The following is a 16,670-nucleotide window of genomic DNA, read 5'->3' on the forward strand; positions in this document are numbered from 1 at the left end:
TATCCAACCTGAAACTGTCTTTACCTCGGTTGATTGGGTTGTCTAAATTTTTTATTTATTTTTTATTATTATTATTTTTTACATTTTTTTTATTAACAACAAATCAATACATAAAGCACATGAGGGAACACAAGCATACATAGATTACAAACAATGGACAATCGCGCTAGGGGGTACAATATCACATTACAATTACACAAGGACCTTAAGGGACATGCATATACTTACAATTCTAACAGCTTTTTTGTTAGTAGAGCATTTAACCGTCTTAAAATACAGTTCAATTTCTTTTTGTAGGGTACGAAAATGTGGTTTTCTGTTTGTAAATTTACATTTGTGTATATGAAATTTGGCCAAAAGAATAATGAAATTAATTACATAAAAATTATTCCGCTTATTTCTATTGTATGTAAAGAATCCAAACAGTACATCTCTCCACAATAGTGTAAAATCTTCATAAATGTGTTCAATTATAAACCTACTGATGTCTTGCCACAGTTTTCTTACATGCATACAATGCCAAAAAAGATGCACAACTGTTTCTGGGTGGTCATTACAAAAGGAGCAATTTGAGTTGATGTTTTCCTTAAACTTCTTCATATAGTGGTTGGCAGGATAATATTTATGAATAATTTTAAAGGAAACTTCCTTAATTTTGTTAACAAGTAGGTATGTGTGTGGCAACATCCAAACTTTTTTTCAACAGATATTATCAATAAATCCATTCCAATAAGGCATGACATAAGGTATAGATACAACATCCTGCTGAAACAAGGATCGTATCGCTCTGTTGTTGAATGGACCAAAAGAGAAACAAATCTTTCCTATTGATGAGTCAACAGGGTCAATAGAAGGTAGGGCTCTGAGGGTCAGGTCTGGTTGGGTTGTCTAAAGTGATCCCGGATCTGCTCTGAGCTACGTCATAACCCATGAACCACTTGCAAATGTGACATTATTTCCCACATATTTGGTATTTAAGTTCAGACCAATCAATACGTTTAACTCTTATTTTAGACATTTTTCTCTCCCTGTCAACAAAAAAATATATACCGGTAGGCCCCTATAATTAACTGCTATATTTATTGTAATTAATCCTAGGGACGTCCCAAGGATCACAGATAGGTCGGACCGTTCTATCACGTATCCACAGTCAGTGGAAGTCTTCTCATTTTTTGCGAAAGATGGCGGCGTTGGTGGGTGAGTGATGTTATGGCTAATATGCAATGTTCCCAAGTTACTGCGACATATCATTCTGCTAAATATCCGACTTATTTATCCCACTAACATTACTGTATTTCCTATGCCACCTGATTAATGTATTATCTAGGTTTTGCTGTCATTTTATGCTTCCACCATCGGTTGTAATCACTGACCTTGCTATCTAGCTAGTTGCTATATCTGGCGTAAATCTGAACAGAAACGGCTCTGGCTAGGCTAACTAGCTAATGTTAGCTAGCTAGGGAGAACATGTTTGTTTGTAAATAGCTAACTAGCACGCGTGGAACGTTAAGTTCCTCAGTCAGACATGCAGTGTGATCAACCTCTTAGCGAATGGTCATCTAATGGCAAATACATGTTAATATTTATATAAGGAAATATTTGATTACAAGTCAGTTTGGCTAAGTTACAACTAGCCATATCACAAACGTCTGTTTGTTATGCCACTCAAGAAATGCGCATTGACTGCCAGTCAGTGGGTTTCCACTAGTTACTACAGCCACACATATCTATATTGCCTATTGTAATGATTCATTAAAACAAAAATTCGCTTTTTGGTCGTGATTTTGGGTTAGGCTGTGGTAACAAGTGACAACCTGTGCAGTAACGTTATCCCCCCCAGTAAATTGTGTTTGGTGTGGCGTAATGATTTAATTGCATTTTAAATCTAGCTATGCTTTTTTTGTATTTTCTTAGCAGTCCCTCGCCTCGCCGCGTTTGGTAACTTTTCATCAAGGTAAGGATGCTTTTTAAAGTTTAATCTGATATTATTTAGGAACGCTTATCTGCTGTCTCTGGCAGTCTGGTTTTAATTAATCACCTTATCAACTGCGTAATTTGTCCAAGACAGGTCTGGCATTTACTATAGTTAGCAACATGGAGGTTCTTTCTGTTTTGGAATCACCAGTAGTCTACATTAAATATGTTTGCCCCATTTGTTATAGTTTAGAGTATTGTGTTATTTCTGTGCAGTGCCATTGTGCTTGTGTTGATGGCCAGTCAGTCAGTCAATCAATCAATCAACTTTATTTTATAAACTTCTTTTACATCAGCAGTTATCACAAAGTTGTCAGTGCCAATCCAATCTTGGTATTTTTTACCACACAGACCCATTTCAGTATTTGTGATACAACAGAGGTTGCTACACCACATCGCTAAAAGCGACAATGCTACAAGGTAATGGAAATCCAGTGACCATCTGAATATGTCAAGAACTCTAAAGAAGATTTGCTCGAGTACTTAATATTCCCTTTTCCTCCAGTGTGGTTCCAGTCAGAGAGAAAAGCACAGCGGTGGCTGCTGCCAAGCCCGCTGCAGTAGCAAGCAGCAAGGGAGAATATGTCATCACTAAACTGGATGATCTGGTGAACTGGGCACGCAGAGTAAGTTACGCGGAGTAAGTTAGGGCTCCGATTGAATACCACACTATCTCTGTTTTGCAGTGGCATACGGTACATTTTGTATGTTTTGAGTGTCAATTTGGCTTTTATAAAACTCCAAAAGAGCACTCTCCCCATCCTTTTTATTTTTGTAAATGTTTTTCTCCCCAATTTCGTGGTATCCAATTGGTAGTTAGTCTTGTCTCATCGCTGCAACTCCTGTACGGACTCGGGCGAGACGAGAGCCGTTTGTCCTCCGAAACCCAGCCATGCCGCACTGCTTCTTGACACTGCCCACTTAACCCGGAAGCCAGCCGCAGCAATGTATTGGAGGAAACGTAGTACACCTGGCGACCATGTCAGCATGCACTGTGCGTGGCTCGCCACAGGAATCGCTAGTAAGCGATGGGACAAGGACATCCCTGCTGGCCAAACCCTTCCCTAACCTGGATAACGCTGGGCTAATTGTGAGCTGCCCCATGGGTCTCCCGGTTGTGGCCGGCTGCGACAGAGCCTGGACTCAAACCCAGAATATTTAGTGGCACTGCGATGTAGTGCCTTAGACCACTGCGCCACTTGTGAGGCCCATCCCCATCCTTCTTTACTTCTCTTTGTAATCTACTAAACATACAGTATGTAGCCAGCTGGTTGTCAGTCAAGGAACTGTCAAAATGATCAAACTAACTACAGAGGGAAGTGTAGTCTGGTCTCATTTTTCCATATTGAGTCTCCTTTGCTGGGGGAAAAATTTAAGAAGTTGTGTCTGACTCTCGTAATTCGAGGGTAATAAGTAAAATTCCAGCCAAAGCCTTCACAAATAATACTTTTTTGAGGGGGGTCATTCCTCTAAACCAGGTATTCCCAAACTGGGGCAATAATAAATAAAAAATCATAGTAATAATTCTTCACATTTTCAAACAGTACATTTTATATTTTCTAACGGGGCTATATTTGGATTTTTTTTTCTTTGGTCTTGCCTGAGTAGATTTGTTTCATTGCCAAAAATAAAATGAAACCAGTGAACTAGTGTTTTGTGAAATAACGACACAATGTCAAATACAGGTAGCCTAGTCAAATAATTAACATCCAATCACATTAACCGTTACTCTCTCGCGGGAAACCTTCACTTGCGCAGACATTTAAACAAAACATGACCATTTGAAAAATAAGCCACAGGAGTTTTTTGAGCGAGAATAAAGACGAACTCGTATTTTCTGCATTATGCAATGATATGGGCAGTGGCCATGTAACGCTTTTACAACATAGGTGTGGAAGTATACTGGTCATCATGCAAGCCCCCTGATAACGAGTTTCTCACATGACGGGCCTAGCTGGGTGATGTTTATTCTCACCTGAATGATCTGAATCTAGGATTACACTGACTCTCCGCAACTATATTCAATCAGCCGGACAAAATTCAGGCTATGATTAAGAAGTTGGAGCTCTTTTCTGTCTGCATTAACAAGGACAACACTCAGGTCTTTCCATCATTGTATGATTCTTTTTTTTCTTTTTTTTTTGTGCAAATGAATTCAAGCTTATGGACAATGTCAAATGTGATATAGCGAAGCACCTGGCTGGGTGCGCAATTACACAGGTGCTTTCCCGAAATGGACGACACAAACGACTGGATTCGTTATCTTTTTATGCCCTGCCTCCAATCCACTTACCAATATCTGAACAAGAGAGCCTCACTGAAATTGCAACATGCGATTCTGTGAAAATGTAATCAGAAACCACTGCCAGATTTCTGGATTGGTCTGCGCTCAGTTTCTTGACTTGGAAAATCGCGCTAAGACACTGATGCTCTTTGCAACCACGTACCTATGTGAGAGTGGATTCTCGGCCCTCACTGGCATGACAACTAAATACAGGCACAGACTGTGTGTGGAAAATGATTTAAGACCTAGAATCTCTCTCAATATAACCCAACATTGCAGTGTTATGAGCATCCCTTCAAGCACACCTTTCTCATTTACCTGTGGTGAGTTATTCACATTTTTTGGTGAACTAATAAGGTTTTATACATAAGATGGCTAAATAAAGCAAAATTATTGATTTATTATTATTTGTGCCCTGGTCCTATAAGAGCTCTTTGTCACTCCCCACGAGCTGGGTTGTGACGACAACTCTCACTCATTCTTATGTTTAAATGTATCATATAGTGTGTGTGTGTGGCAGGCTTACAATGATGGCAAAAAACAAGATTTGAGTGTGCTGGAGATACGCAGCTGGAGGCTGAATGTTTGAAGGGGTATGGGACTATAACAAGTTTGCTTTCTCTAAATATTATTCCTTGACCTTTTCACCTTTCTCAAGATGAGTTGAGGATTGTTAGGAAGAGTTTGGGAGAAACATTGACTGACTGAATGATCTTTGTTCAGATAGGTCAACAAAACAATCGATCTAATCTGTTTTTGTGGATTTCTACATTAGAGCTCCCTGTGGCCCATGACCTTTGGCCTGGCATGCTGTGCGGTTGAGATGATGCACATGGCGGCTCCTCGATACGACATGGATCGGTTCGGAGTGGTGTTCAGAGCCAGCCCCAGACAGGCCGACGTCATGATTGTGGCAGGCACCTTGACCAACAAGATGGCCCCCGCTCTGCGCAAGGTATTTGACTGAAGAACATGTTTCTTTGGAGAAAGGAGTTCTGCATTTGCTTGAAATCAGCTTAGTCTTTTATTGACTATGAATTCAACATGCTTATTTTCCCATAGGTTTATGACCAGATGCCTGAGCCAAGATATGTCATTTCCATGGGCAGGTAAAGTTTTGTCCTAATATTAGGTTCAAGCAGAAAGATGTTAGTGGTTGTCTAGTTTGAAATGAATCACATAATGTCCTTGTAACTTTTTCATTTAAGAATGCCTGATTGTTTAATGTAAAGATTACTGCCAAACTGTTTTAGCATTACACATACAGTGCTTTTACAGTGTCGGTTGATGTTTTTCATATGCAGCTGTTAGTTGAGCTACAGTGTATCTTATTACTCTGTCCTTATTAAGCTGTGCCAATGGGGGTGGCTACTACCATTACTCTTACGCCGTGGTCCGAGGGTGTGACCGCATCGTACCAGTGGACATATATGTTCCAGGTATGTATCATTCTGTTATTTGTATTTTATTTTTTTACTCTTATAAAACAAATCATTTCTTCTGGCCCTGATATACAGTGCCTTCAGAAAGTATTCACACCGCTTGACTTAATTACACTTTTTGTTGTTACTGCCTGAATTTAAAATGGATTACATTTAGATTTTGTCACTGATCTACACATAATACTCCGTCAGTGGAATTAGAAATGTTTACAAATGAATTCAAAATGTGAAGCTGAAATGTCTTGAGTCAATAAGTATTCAACCATTTTGTTATGGCAAGCTTAAATAATTTAAGGAGTAAAAATGTACTTAAGTCACATAGTAAGATGCATGAACTCACTTTGTGCAATAAGTGTTACACAGGATTTTAAATTGGGTAGTCAATCTCGGTACCCCACACATACAATTATCTGTAAGGTCCCTCAGTCTGGCAGTGAATTTCAAACACAGATTCAACCACAAAGACCAGGGAGGTTTTCCAATGGTTTGGATAAAAGGGCCACCAATTGGTAGATGGGTATAAAAAAGGGGGGCAGACATTGAATATCTCTTTGATCATGGTGCAGTTATTAATTGCAATTTGGATGGTGTCGCACAAAGATACTGGCGCCCTTCCTAACTCAGTTGCTGGAGAGGAAGGAAACCTCTCAGGGATTTCATCCTGAAAAAAAAAGATTTTAGAACAGCTAGTTTAATGGCTTTGATGGGAGATAACTGAGGATGGATCAACGTTGTAGTTTCTCCACAATACTAACATAAATGGCAGGGTGAAAGGAAGGATGCCTATACAAATATTCCAAAACATGTATCGTGTTTGCATTAAGGTACTAAAGTAATACTGCAAAATGTGACAAATAAACTGTTTGTCCTGAGTACAAAAGTGTTTTCGTTGGGCAAATCTAGCACAACACATCACTGAGTACCACTCTTCATATTTTCAAGCATGGTGTTGGCTGCATCATGTTATGGGCAGATGCCTGAGCCAAGATATGTCATTTCCATGGGCAGGTAAAGTTTTGTCCTAATATTAGGTTCAAGCAGAAAGATGTTAGTGGTGTTAGTAGCAGCATGAAAGGACCAGCTGTCCCGGACAACTGTGATCATGCTGTCCGTAGCCAATGTGAGCAAGACCTTTTTAAACAGGTCAACATTCACAAGGCCGCAGGGCCTGACGGATTACCAGGATGTGTACTAAGAGCATGAGCGGTCCAACTGGCAAGTGTCTTCACTGACATTTTCAACCTCTCCCTGACTGAGTCTGAAATACATAGGTTTTAAGCAGACCACCATAGTCCCCGTGCTCAAGGAAGCGAAGGTAACCTGCCTAAATGACTACCGCTCCGTAGCACTCATGTCGGTAGCCATGAAGTGCTTTGAAAGGCTGGTCATGGCTCACATCAACACTGTTATTCCAGAAACCGTAGACCCACTCCAATTTACCACACCAACAGATCCACCGATGATGCAATCGCATTCCACACTGCCCTTTCCCACCAGTACAAAAGGAACACCTATGTGAGAATTCTATTCATTGACTACAGCTCAGCGTTCAACACCATAGTGCCCACAAAGCTCATCACTTAGCTAAGGACCCTGGGACTAAACACCTCCCTCTGCAACTGGATCAGGACTTCCTGACCGGCTGCCCCCAGGTGGTAAGAGTAGGCAACAACACATCTGCCACACTGATCCTCAACACCGGGGCTCCTCAGGGGTGCGTGCTTAGTCCCATCCTGTACTCCCTGTTCACCCACGACTGTGTGGCCAAGCATGAATCCAACACCACCATTTTTAAGTTTGCCTGATCAACGATGAGTCGGCCTATAGGGAGGAGGTCCGATGCCTGGCAGTGTGATCCCAGGACAACAACCTCTCCCTCAACGTGAGCAAGACAAAGGAGCTGATTGTGGACTACAGGAAAAGATGGGCCGAACATGCCCCAATTCACATCTATATGGCTGTAGTGGAGCCGGTCGAGAGTTTCGTATTCCTTGGTGTCCCCATCACCAACAAACTATCATGGTCCAAACACACCAAGACAGTCGTGAAGAGGGCACGACAAAGCCTATTCCCCCTCAGGAGACTGAAAAGATTTGGCTTGGGTCCCCAGGTTCTCAAAGTTATACAGCTGCACCATCGGGAGCATCCTGACCTGTTGCTTCACCGCCTGGTATGGCAACTGTTCTACAGAAGGTAGTGCGTACGGTCCAGTACATAACTGGGGCCAAGCTTCCTGCCATCCAGGCAGTGTCAGAGGAAGGCCCAAAAAATTGTCAGACTCCAGTCACCCAAGTCAGACTGTTCTCTCTGCTACCGCACGGCAAGCGGTATCGGAGCGCCAAGTCGAAGTCCAAAAGCCGCCTTAACAGCTTCTACCCCTCCCAAGCCATAAGATTTAACAATTAATCAAATAGCCATCGGGATCATTTACATTGACCCCCACCCCCCTTTGTTTTTGTATTCCTGCTACTCGCTGTTTATTATCTATTTATAGTCACTTTACCCCTACCTACATGTACAAATGACCTTGACGAACCTGTACCCCCACATATTGACTCGGTACTGGTACCACCTGTATCTAGCCTTGTTATTTTATTGTTCAGTTTTTATTCTTTTTTTAAAAACTTTAGTTTGTTTAAACTCTTTCTTGAACTGCATTGTTGTGTAAGGGCTTGTAAGTAAGCATTTAATGGTAAGGTCTACTTACACCTGTTGTGAATAAAATGTTCATTTGATTTGAAATTCAACTTCCAGCAGGGCAATTACAGCAGGGCAATTACCTAAAACACAAGGCCAAATATACACTGGAGTTTCTTACCAAGATGACATTGAATTTTCCTGAGTGGCCTAGTTACATTTTTTTTTAACCTAATTTTTTTTTAAACCTAAATCTGCTTAAATATCTGTCAGGACATGTCTGTCAGGACATGAAAATGGCTGTCTAGCATTGATTACAATAATACCTCTGTGAAGATCATCTTATTTACCATTTTATTTTATTTTTATAGAAAACATTTGACTCTTTGACTCTAAGTGACTGTTTTACTTGTCCTCCCATAGGCTGCCCACCCACAGCAGAGGCCCTTCTCTATGGGACACTACAGTTGCAAAAGAAAATAAAGAGAGAGAAGAAAATGAGGATTTGGTATCGGAAGTGAAATTATGTACGTCTGGCTTTTTGTAGATGTTGTATTTATTGGTGGTCTGATCAGCCAGTAAACCGGTTGGCAATATCCTCAGGAATCACTCTGGGTTGAGCTCTGGCTCCTCTCTGTAGAAACAATAAAGGAATTTCTTGTCATTTGTATCACTGTTCTTGGCCTTGCACAGATTATGATACTGGCAGGGATATAAATACATTTAGCAATAATTTTAACTGAGCATTTTAAACATTTATGGTCATTACAATGTAGATGGAAGGTCACCTTAGGTTTCTTTAGTAGTCCATTAGTTTTTGTAATGTATGTTGGTGTACTTCTTTGTTTGAAGACTTTGTGTGTATATTCTGAACCAGTAGATGGTGCACTTGGCACCCCAAAAAATTCTGAGTTTAGACATTTTACTTCTATTCGCTCTGGGTCTACCGAAGAGAGAGTAGTCCCTTTTTGAAATATTGCTAAATGTTTCCTTTCTTCCTTGAAGTAATCACTGACCTGACATTGAATTGGTGTAAGCATGCTTTCCTTTTGCAGTGCTTTGACCAATTATGTCATCAGTGTTTACTTAGAGTAAATGAGGATGGATACAATTTACAAGTATTGTCTCAGGGCCAGTCTTTGGTTCTACTCACCAACACTCAATCCCAAATTGACCCCGGCCCTGTATGCAAGTGTGTACATCTTAGACAATTGGAAGGTAGCAATAGGGGTGCTATTCCACCTAGCCTATCAGGAAGCAGGGTGTAGCTGTTCATATTTTATAGGAAAGTTGAAAATGGTTTACACCTATAACATTTTATTTGCACAAAGACTCTCCCTTTGGATGTAATTTATAGTGACAAATCACACGATCTACATTTAAACATATATATAAATCACCCTCTAATTCTGCAAGAAATGTAGCATGCATCATAAATACAATTAATGTATTTTCTCAGTGTTTTCAGTAACTCCTCTCACCAGGCTTAAGGATTTGTGACCCAATAGTTAATGTGTATAGATTGAGTTAAATTCTTGTGAGAGATATGCTATGATGTTTGGCCAATGTTCAAAGGTCCTACTGTTCTCAATTTTCTGTTAAAAACGTCATAGTTTGGGGTAAGATATGACTAACACTTATCTACCAGCTGCAATGAGATCAGCACTGTGCCATGATGACAACTTATCAATGAATGATTAACAAGTTCTAACTAGATAGGGACTTTTTCCATCAATTTCCCTAAAGCTTCCATGCAGTCTGTTTAAATCATCACTGTATGTCTAATATATTACTTTAATTAAAATAATTGATTTTGCTGAGACTCCTTTTGCCATTGAAATGCTCAGTCTAATCATGTGGGCGTACATGCACAGCCCTGATTGTCGGATAGGACCGTCTCAACTCCAGAGCCCTCAAACTCAATTCTCGACCGCGAAGCCAGTTCCACTGCATTTTTTTTCACCTCTAATCAGAGACTGATTAAAACCTTGGACACCAGGTGGGTGCAATTAATTTATTTAATAAGTAGGCAAGTCGGTTAAGAACAAATTCTTATTTACAATGACGGCCTAGGAAGAGTGGGTTAACTGCCTTGTTCAGGGGCAGAACGACAGACTTTAACCTTGTCAACTCGGGGATTTGATCTAGCAACCTTTCAGTTACTGGCCCAACACTAACCACTAGGCTACCTGCCACCCCAATTAACAGGTAGAACAGAAAACCAGCAGGTTCCGGTCCTCGTAGGGTAAGGGTTGAATACCCCTGCTCTAGAGCCTACCCACTTACTTCCCAAAGTAGGAGGATACATATAATAAAAGATGACTGGTCATTGGTCAAAATAATCTGATCTCGGGCCTCCCGGGTGGCGCAGTGCCACCAGAGACTCTGGGTTCGCGCCCAGGCTCTATCACGACCGGGAGGTCCGTGGGGCGACACACAATTGGCCTAGCGTCGTCCGGGTTAGGGAGCGTTTGGCCGGTAGGGATATCCTTGTCTCATCGCGCACCAGCGACTCCTGTGGCGGGCACAGTGCACGCTAACCAAGGTCGCCAGGTGCACGGTGTTTCCTCCGATACATTAGTGCGGCTGGCTTCCGGGTAGGATGCGCTGTGTTAAGAAGCAGTGCGGCTTGGTTGGGTTGTGTATCGGAGGACGCATGACTTTCGACCTTCGTATCTCCCGAGCCCATACGGGAGTTATAGCGATGAGACAAGATAGTAGCTATTAACAATTGGATACAACGAAATTGGGGAGAAAAGGGTGGTAAAAATACACACACAAAAAAATTATAATACAAAAAAATAAATCTGATCTCATTGTGCTGTGGGCCAAAACTCCATCCCAGGTGAACAGGCTGAAATTCCAGGCATGTTTTTCAAAAAGCTGACACCGAAAGGGCATTGGCATTTTCACAATTTGAGTGTTATTTCATGCTCCTAGTGTGGAAATATCATTGAAAACAGGAAAATCATGTTTTTTGACTTATTTTGCAGTCCCTCAGGAAATAATTGTACTCCTTTCAGAAGTGAAATAAGTTAATGACATTTTTATTCACATTTAGTCAAGTGGCCAATCGAAAGCGTTTCCACAGGCAGCCCAATTGTGATATGTTGCCCAGTTATTGGCAAAAGATAGGATCTGATTGGTCTAAAGACCAATAACTAAATTGGATATAAGATCAGAATTGGGCTGCCTGTGTAAACGCAGACTTAGTATTATGTCAAATATAGTGCTCATTAACATTGCAATGAAGTTCAAATGTAATGCATTCTATAACGAATTGCAAGAGGTTCTATAGCAAGAGGTGCAAAATTGTTTGAGGTGATACCCAAACAAATTCATTTTCAGAGTGTACATGTTGTTTAAATTGGTTTATTGTAAGATGGACATCGCTGAGTGCTTATGGATTTTTGACAGTAAACCAATGTGGCTTTTAAAATGCAGGCACTTGAGAATTAAAGGAATAAAGACATTACGGTGGCATCAAACCACTTCACTCTTTCAGAATGGTGGGTGTAATCATCTTGCGGAAAGCATAGTATTTGCATTCACTTGGAGGAACAATATCCATGGTTGTGGTGCTAATCTTCTCCCTCTTGAAGCCAGCCTCGAGCAGGTGAGGCATCTGGGTCTCCTGAAAAATCATCATAGGAGAAACTTGCATTTTACAACCAAATCTCTATTTTTTATGTATATGGCATGTTATAGAAGGGTCCAGATACTTTTTTTTGTTGTTGCGATTTCACTTGTTTTTGAGAAACGTACCCCAACCAGCGGGTCACTTACTCATTGTGCAGTATGGGGCTCTGAAAAAACATGAACAACGGCTCCAAAAACATCCAAATGCATCATTTTTAGAAACGGGAAAAGCTCTCAGTATAATGATGCAGGTATTCAAATGTACACATGAACTTGTGTCATTCCAAGCTTTATCCGCAACGTTATAATCCATTTTGTGAGACAAACGGTTTCCCCTATCCAGCTATTCTCTGTGTAGCCTGCTGCTAGAATGGACGTAGAGGTATTGCTCGAGTCGCAACAAAATGGAATGACACAATTTCATGTGTACAACATCTGAAGACCTGCATCATTATACTGAGAGCTTTTCCGTTTCTAAAAGGACATTTTGCATGTTTTTGGAGCCTTTGTTAATGTTTTTTTCAGGGCCCCATACTGCACAACGAGGATGAAAGTGTCTGGACCTGTTTATAACATCCCATTTACCTATTCTTGGGGAATTTGGTTGTAAAATATATATATGATATATATATATATATGTAATATATATATATATTTAAAAATTCTCAGATCTTGTAGTACAGGTAAAATTTATTATTACCTTTGGTTTAGTCAAGAAAGGTAATTGAGGACACATTCTAACAGTGCTATGACCAAGTGCAATAAATATGGTAATAGTAAATGGCAGACGCCGGTTATAGATAAACTAAACCAATTACTGTTGTACTGCAGTTAGTAAACCAAATCCAATGTACTATAAAGAAATGTTGGAAGTAGGTAGCAGGCAAATTAGTTAGTACTGAAGCTACAGACAGACCAAATAAGCAAAATACAACAGACAAATAGTCACTGCACGTGAATGAAACAAATGGGTTAATGATTTAATGAACATCAAACCAAACAAAATGGAGGGCCACACTTTAAATGACATGTTATACCACAGTAATGATTAGCAGTATAACATCACATATGCAATTACACTGTACCAGACTTGTACTGTAAGTGCAGTACTATCTGAGACAAGGACAGAATACGTGCAAGAAATGAAATGTGTCGTGCCCGAGAGGACACGTGTACACAAGCACCTCACAGAGAGATTAGGTGTTGTTGATCATTGATTAGCTGAGAGCCGGCTCACCTGGAACATGTTGTCGATGTTGTCATATTTGGACTTGAGAAGTTCACCCCAAGAGGTTAGGTTGCAGTAGGTGAGGACACCACGGGGCTTCAACAGCCTATGGGCATGGCCCTATAGAGACACAATTCAAGAATTGTATTATAATGGAAACGTCATTGTGGCACGATAGCCAATGTTTGTAATGAGTGATAGGAATCAGATTCCATTAAGAAATATTTCATTCCATTTGGATTCATTTGTTTAATAATTCATTAATTTGGTGGGTGCTTATATTTGTCCTATTTCGGATGTACAAATGTGTATTAATACTTATGTGTGAATTGGAAAAGTGCATTTTGCATATCCCAACTCTCCCTCGAAAAGTAGGCAATGGCAACTCTGGAGCAATTAGAATTAAGTGCCTTACTCAAGGGCACATCAGCAGTTTATTTTCTCCTTGATGGCTCTGGGATTCGAACTAGCAACCTTTTGGTTGCTAGCCCAACACTAAGCGACCTACCACCCTAGACATCTGCCATATGTTTGCGTTGGATTCAGCTACAATATCATATGTAATACCAAACATATTTGTGTTTTATAAAGTCTTTAATACAGGAGAAATCCCTATTCCGCTGTTGGTTCTGGTGCTTTTGCCAATATATTTGTAATGTGCAGTCTTTGTCATGGAAGTGTTGTACTTACCTTGATGAAGTCAAACTGGTGAGTGTGCCATGTGTCTTCAGACAGAGGGTATGTGTCGTACAGAATGCCTTTGATAGAAGAGGCATTATTAGAATTACTTAGTTATGTGTCTGAAGCAATTTTCCCCGCTTAAGAATACAAAGATACAATGAATACACCAATAGAATGCCTTTTGAAACGTACCATCAAAGTGGTTGTCAGGCAGGCCGCCTACTACCTGTTCCCACAGTCCTTTGAGGGGCACAATCTATGAGGAGAATAATTTAGATACATTTTATTCACATTAAATGAGGGAAAAGTCTAAATAGAACCTAATGTGAAGTTGAAGATGTCTCACTCTATGTGGCTGAGCCTTGGCCCACTCCTGCAATCTCGCAAACACTCCATCATTGCACTCAATGATCCAGTGCTCCTCAATGGGGAAGGACTCGACTTTAGTTGCGGCGATGGCCATGCCAAATCCAATCTCCAGAACACGTCCACCTGTGGGGGAAAGCAGAACAAGCATCTCAATTGGTGTTGAAGTATCTACCTGTATCAAGACTTGGTTTCAAATACATGTATTTGGGTATTTGTTATTAAATATTTGTTCTTGGTATTTGAGCATTTTCAAATACATAGCCCAAAAGAAGTACTTTTATTTCAGTATTTGAATGGTTATTTGTAAAAAAAAAAATATATATAAAAAAAATAGGTGACCAAATTTGTCATTTCAAATTCCTAGGTTAAATGCATAGCGCATTTGATTCAGTGTATTTGAACATTTCCAAATACATTCCAATATTCAACTACTTACTTTTTCCAAATAAAGGTTATCTGAGTACTTGCTTTGAAATGTATTGAAAAGTAACTGAAATACATGAAATTGTATTTGAACCCAGGTCTGACCTGTATTGAAGTATTTCCAATGCTGTGGCACCTTTCATGAAAAGCAAAACAAAAATAATGGACTGTTTTTGTTTATTTGAGAGACCTCTCTGATAACCACAGTATAGAAATATAAGAAATATATGGGGAAAAGAAGGTGGTGGTGGCACGTGATAGAAAGTCCACTTCAAGGATTTCCACAGAAAAGTCTTTCATTGATGTGTAAAAATAGATTAGAGAAAAAGACGATTTGGTTTTGCATCGACCTATACTATTATCAGGCTTATACTCTGCTACTACTCTGTTGTCAAATTTCCACCAAATATGAGCATTTCCCAATATTAAGCAATATAAAGAAAGTATAATACCCTATTTAATAAACTCGACGGACTGCATTCCTACTACATGCAGGAACATGTGTGCTATGGTGACATGAGCGCGCAAACAACTCCAAAACACAACTTTTACGTGCAAAACGTTGAATTCTTAAATATAAAAGTTCAAGTCTGTGCACGTATTGTGTGCAATAAAAGTTAAATCAGTGATCAACAGTTGTAGTTATAAAACGTATTGAATGGCATGTCGACATAAATTATTGGCACTCCCAAGTCCTCACTTGGCACGATTCCATAGGTAGAGTAACACCTGCTGCAAGCACAAGCGTTATGTCCAACATGTCTAACTCCACCATGCTTTTAAACTCCACTAGCATGTGTATTGGGTGAAACAACTCAGAAGTAATATAAAAAGTCAATGCATTTGTTTCATAAACTTTTCCCAATAGCCTAATTGCTGATTTATTGATAATCTGATTTGACTATATTTGCAGCTCTGAATTAAGTGTAGGCCTAGCCAATGATTACGATATAGGCTGTCCTTTACGACTTATTTATTTCACACATTTGTAGTAAGAAAAAAATATTACAATAATGCAAAAGGTTATTATAGAACTATAAATAATCATAGAATACCGGAATGAATTACTATCTAGTGGTCCCGGTGCGTTCATAGGGACCACCAGCTTGCACATTGTGCGTTGTACCTTTTGAGGAGGCTACAGTTGCCAGCGAGTGCATGTACGGAGTTTCCCAACGTTCCATCACAGGCTTGCCCAAAATCTCGAGATGAGTGTCGGTCTCATTGTAACCAGCACTAGCGTCGTGCCAACCAGCTTTGCAGTCTTCTCCCTTGGAAAATATGGCATGTGCCGTGGTCATTTTGGTGATTGTTTTTCTCTAATCGCTGGGGAATAGACGGTTGCTGTTTCCACGTCGTGCCAGAGGAAAGTGAGATTTTGTGGCGGTGGGGATTCATATGGGTCAGAAGTGCTGACTCTGCAAGACGTGTTTGCAATGTCAACGAGGCGTACTACTGCTGGTCAATAGGTGGCATTCCAAGGAGTGTTGGGGTCACTGACGTCCTTAGTATGGAAAGCTGAGTGAAAAACAAAACATGATGTATTGTATTTTCATAATCGTGGCATATTACAGTCTGTTTTACAGCATTGCACTGCACCCTAGTTTAGTCTAGATTATTTGATCATCTTTATTATCCCACAGGGGGAGATTTATTTGGTAAAGACAGCTACATAAAACATGAAATCACAGAATAATAAAAAATACAATTAATTTGAAAGTGTGATGGGCTACATATTTAAAACTATAACTAATTAATTAACAACATTATACTGACCAGAACTAATTTAGCCTTTTAGTGGAGCAGGCAGAGAGAGGTCTGCAATGATCAAATTGTATCTACCAGCAGTTTCCACAGCGAACCCCATTGCCATCACTTTTTTCTTCTAACTTTCACATACGTTTCAAGTTTTATTAGACTTATGTACAGGACACACATGGAATACGCCGTCCAACAAAATGCTTACTTGAAGGTTCCTTCTTGACAATGCAAC

The 16,670-nt window shown here is 40.0% G+C and overlaps 2 protein-coding genes across 5 annotated transcripts; one reads left to right on the forward strand and one right to left on the reverse strand.

Moving 5' to 3' along the window:
• Positions 1–1,082: 1,082 nt before the first annotated feature.
• Positions 1,083–9,001, forward strand: ndufs7 (NADH:ubiquinone oxidoreductase core subunit S7). Of its 4 annotated transcripts, none has more exons than XM_024423136.2 (8): positions 1,083–1,197; positions 1,915–1,954; positions 2,326–2,394; positions 2,480–2,600; positions 5,034–5,213; positions 5,321–5,367; positions 5,609–5,697; positions 8,761–9,001. In XM_024423136.2, exons 1-8 carry the CDS (start codon positions 1,182–1,184, stop codon positions 8,856–8,858), a joined length of 660 nt encoding a protein of 219 aa, XP_024278904.1. In that variant the 5' UTR covers positions 1,083–1,181; the 3' UTR covers positions 8,859–9,001. The 4 variants fall into 4 exon arrangements, with proteins under 4 accessions (XP_024278904.1, XP_042178967.1, XP_024278905.1 ...); XM_024423137.2 differs by having other exon boundaries at positions 1,100–1,197; positions 1,918–1,954; XM_042323033.1 differs by lacking the exon at positions 2,326–2,394 and having other exon boundaries at positions 1,094–1,197.
• A 2,367-nt stretch (positions 9,002–11,368) lies between these two features.
• LOC112252153 (guanidinoacetate N-methyltransferase) lies at positions 11,369–16,114 on the reverse strand. The gene is made up of 6 exons (XM_024423138.2): positions 15,804–16,114; positions 14,232–14,377; positions 14,078–14,141; positions 13,895–13,962; positions 13,214–13,324; positions 11,369–11,971 (listed from the first exon to the last, which is right to left on the reverse strand). The coding sequence occupies exons 1-6, from the start codon at positions 15,976–15,978 to the stop codon at positions 11,831–11,833; spliced, it is 705 nt and encodes a 234-aa protein (XP_024278906.1). The 5' UTR covers positions 15,979–16,114; the 3' UTR covers positions 11,369–11,830.
• Positions 16,115–16,670: the final 556 nt, after the last annotated feature.

Source organism: Oncorhynchus tshawytscha, linkage group LG06, assembly GCF_018296145.1.
Source record: "Oncorhynchus tshawytscha isolate Ot180627B linkage group LG06, Otsh_v2.0, whole genome shotgun sequence".
Classification (NCBI taxonomy): Eukaryota; Metazoa; Chordata; class Actinopteri; order Salmoniformes; family Salmonidae; genus Oncorhynchus; species Oncorhynchus tshawytscha.

Bases quoted from the DNA above. Each gene is read 5' to 3' on its own strand.
- ndufs7 (XM_024423136.2), top strand. The intron at 5,214-5,320 runs GTATTTGACTGA...ATTTTCCCATAG, and splicing joins TGGCCCCCGCTCTGCGCAAG to GTTTATGACCAGATGCCTGA. The intron at 5,698-8,760 runs GTATGTATCATT...GTCCTCCCATAG, and splicing joins AGTGGACATATATGTTCCAG to GCTGCCCACCCACAGCAGAG.
- LOC112252153 (XM_024423138.2), bottom strand. From the start codon at position 15,978: ATGACCACGGCACATGCCATATTTTCCAAGGGAGAAGACTGCAAAGCT. The intron at 14,378-15,803 runs GTACAACGCACA...TTTCCCCCACAG, and splicing joins AACTGTAGCCTCCTCAAAAG to GTGGACGTGTTCTGGAGATT. The intron at 14,142-14,231 runs GTGAGACATCTT...TTCTCCTCATAG, and splicing joins CCAAGGCTCAGCCACATAGA to ATTGTGCCCCTCAAAGGACT.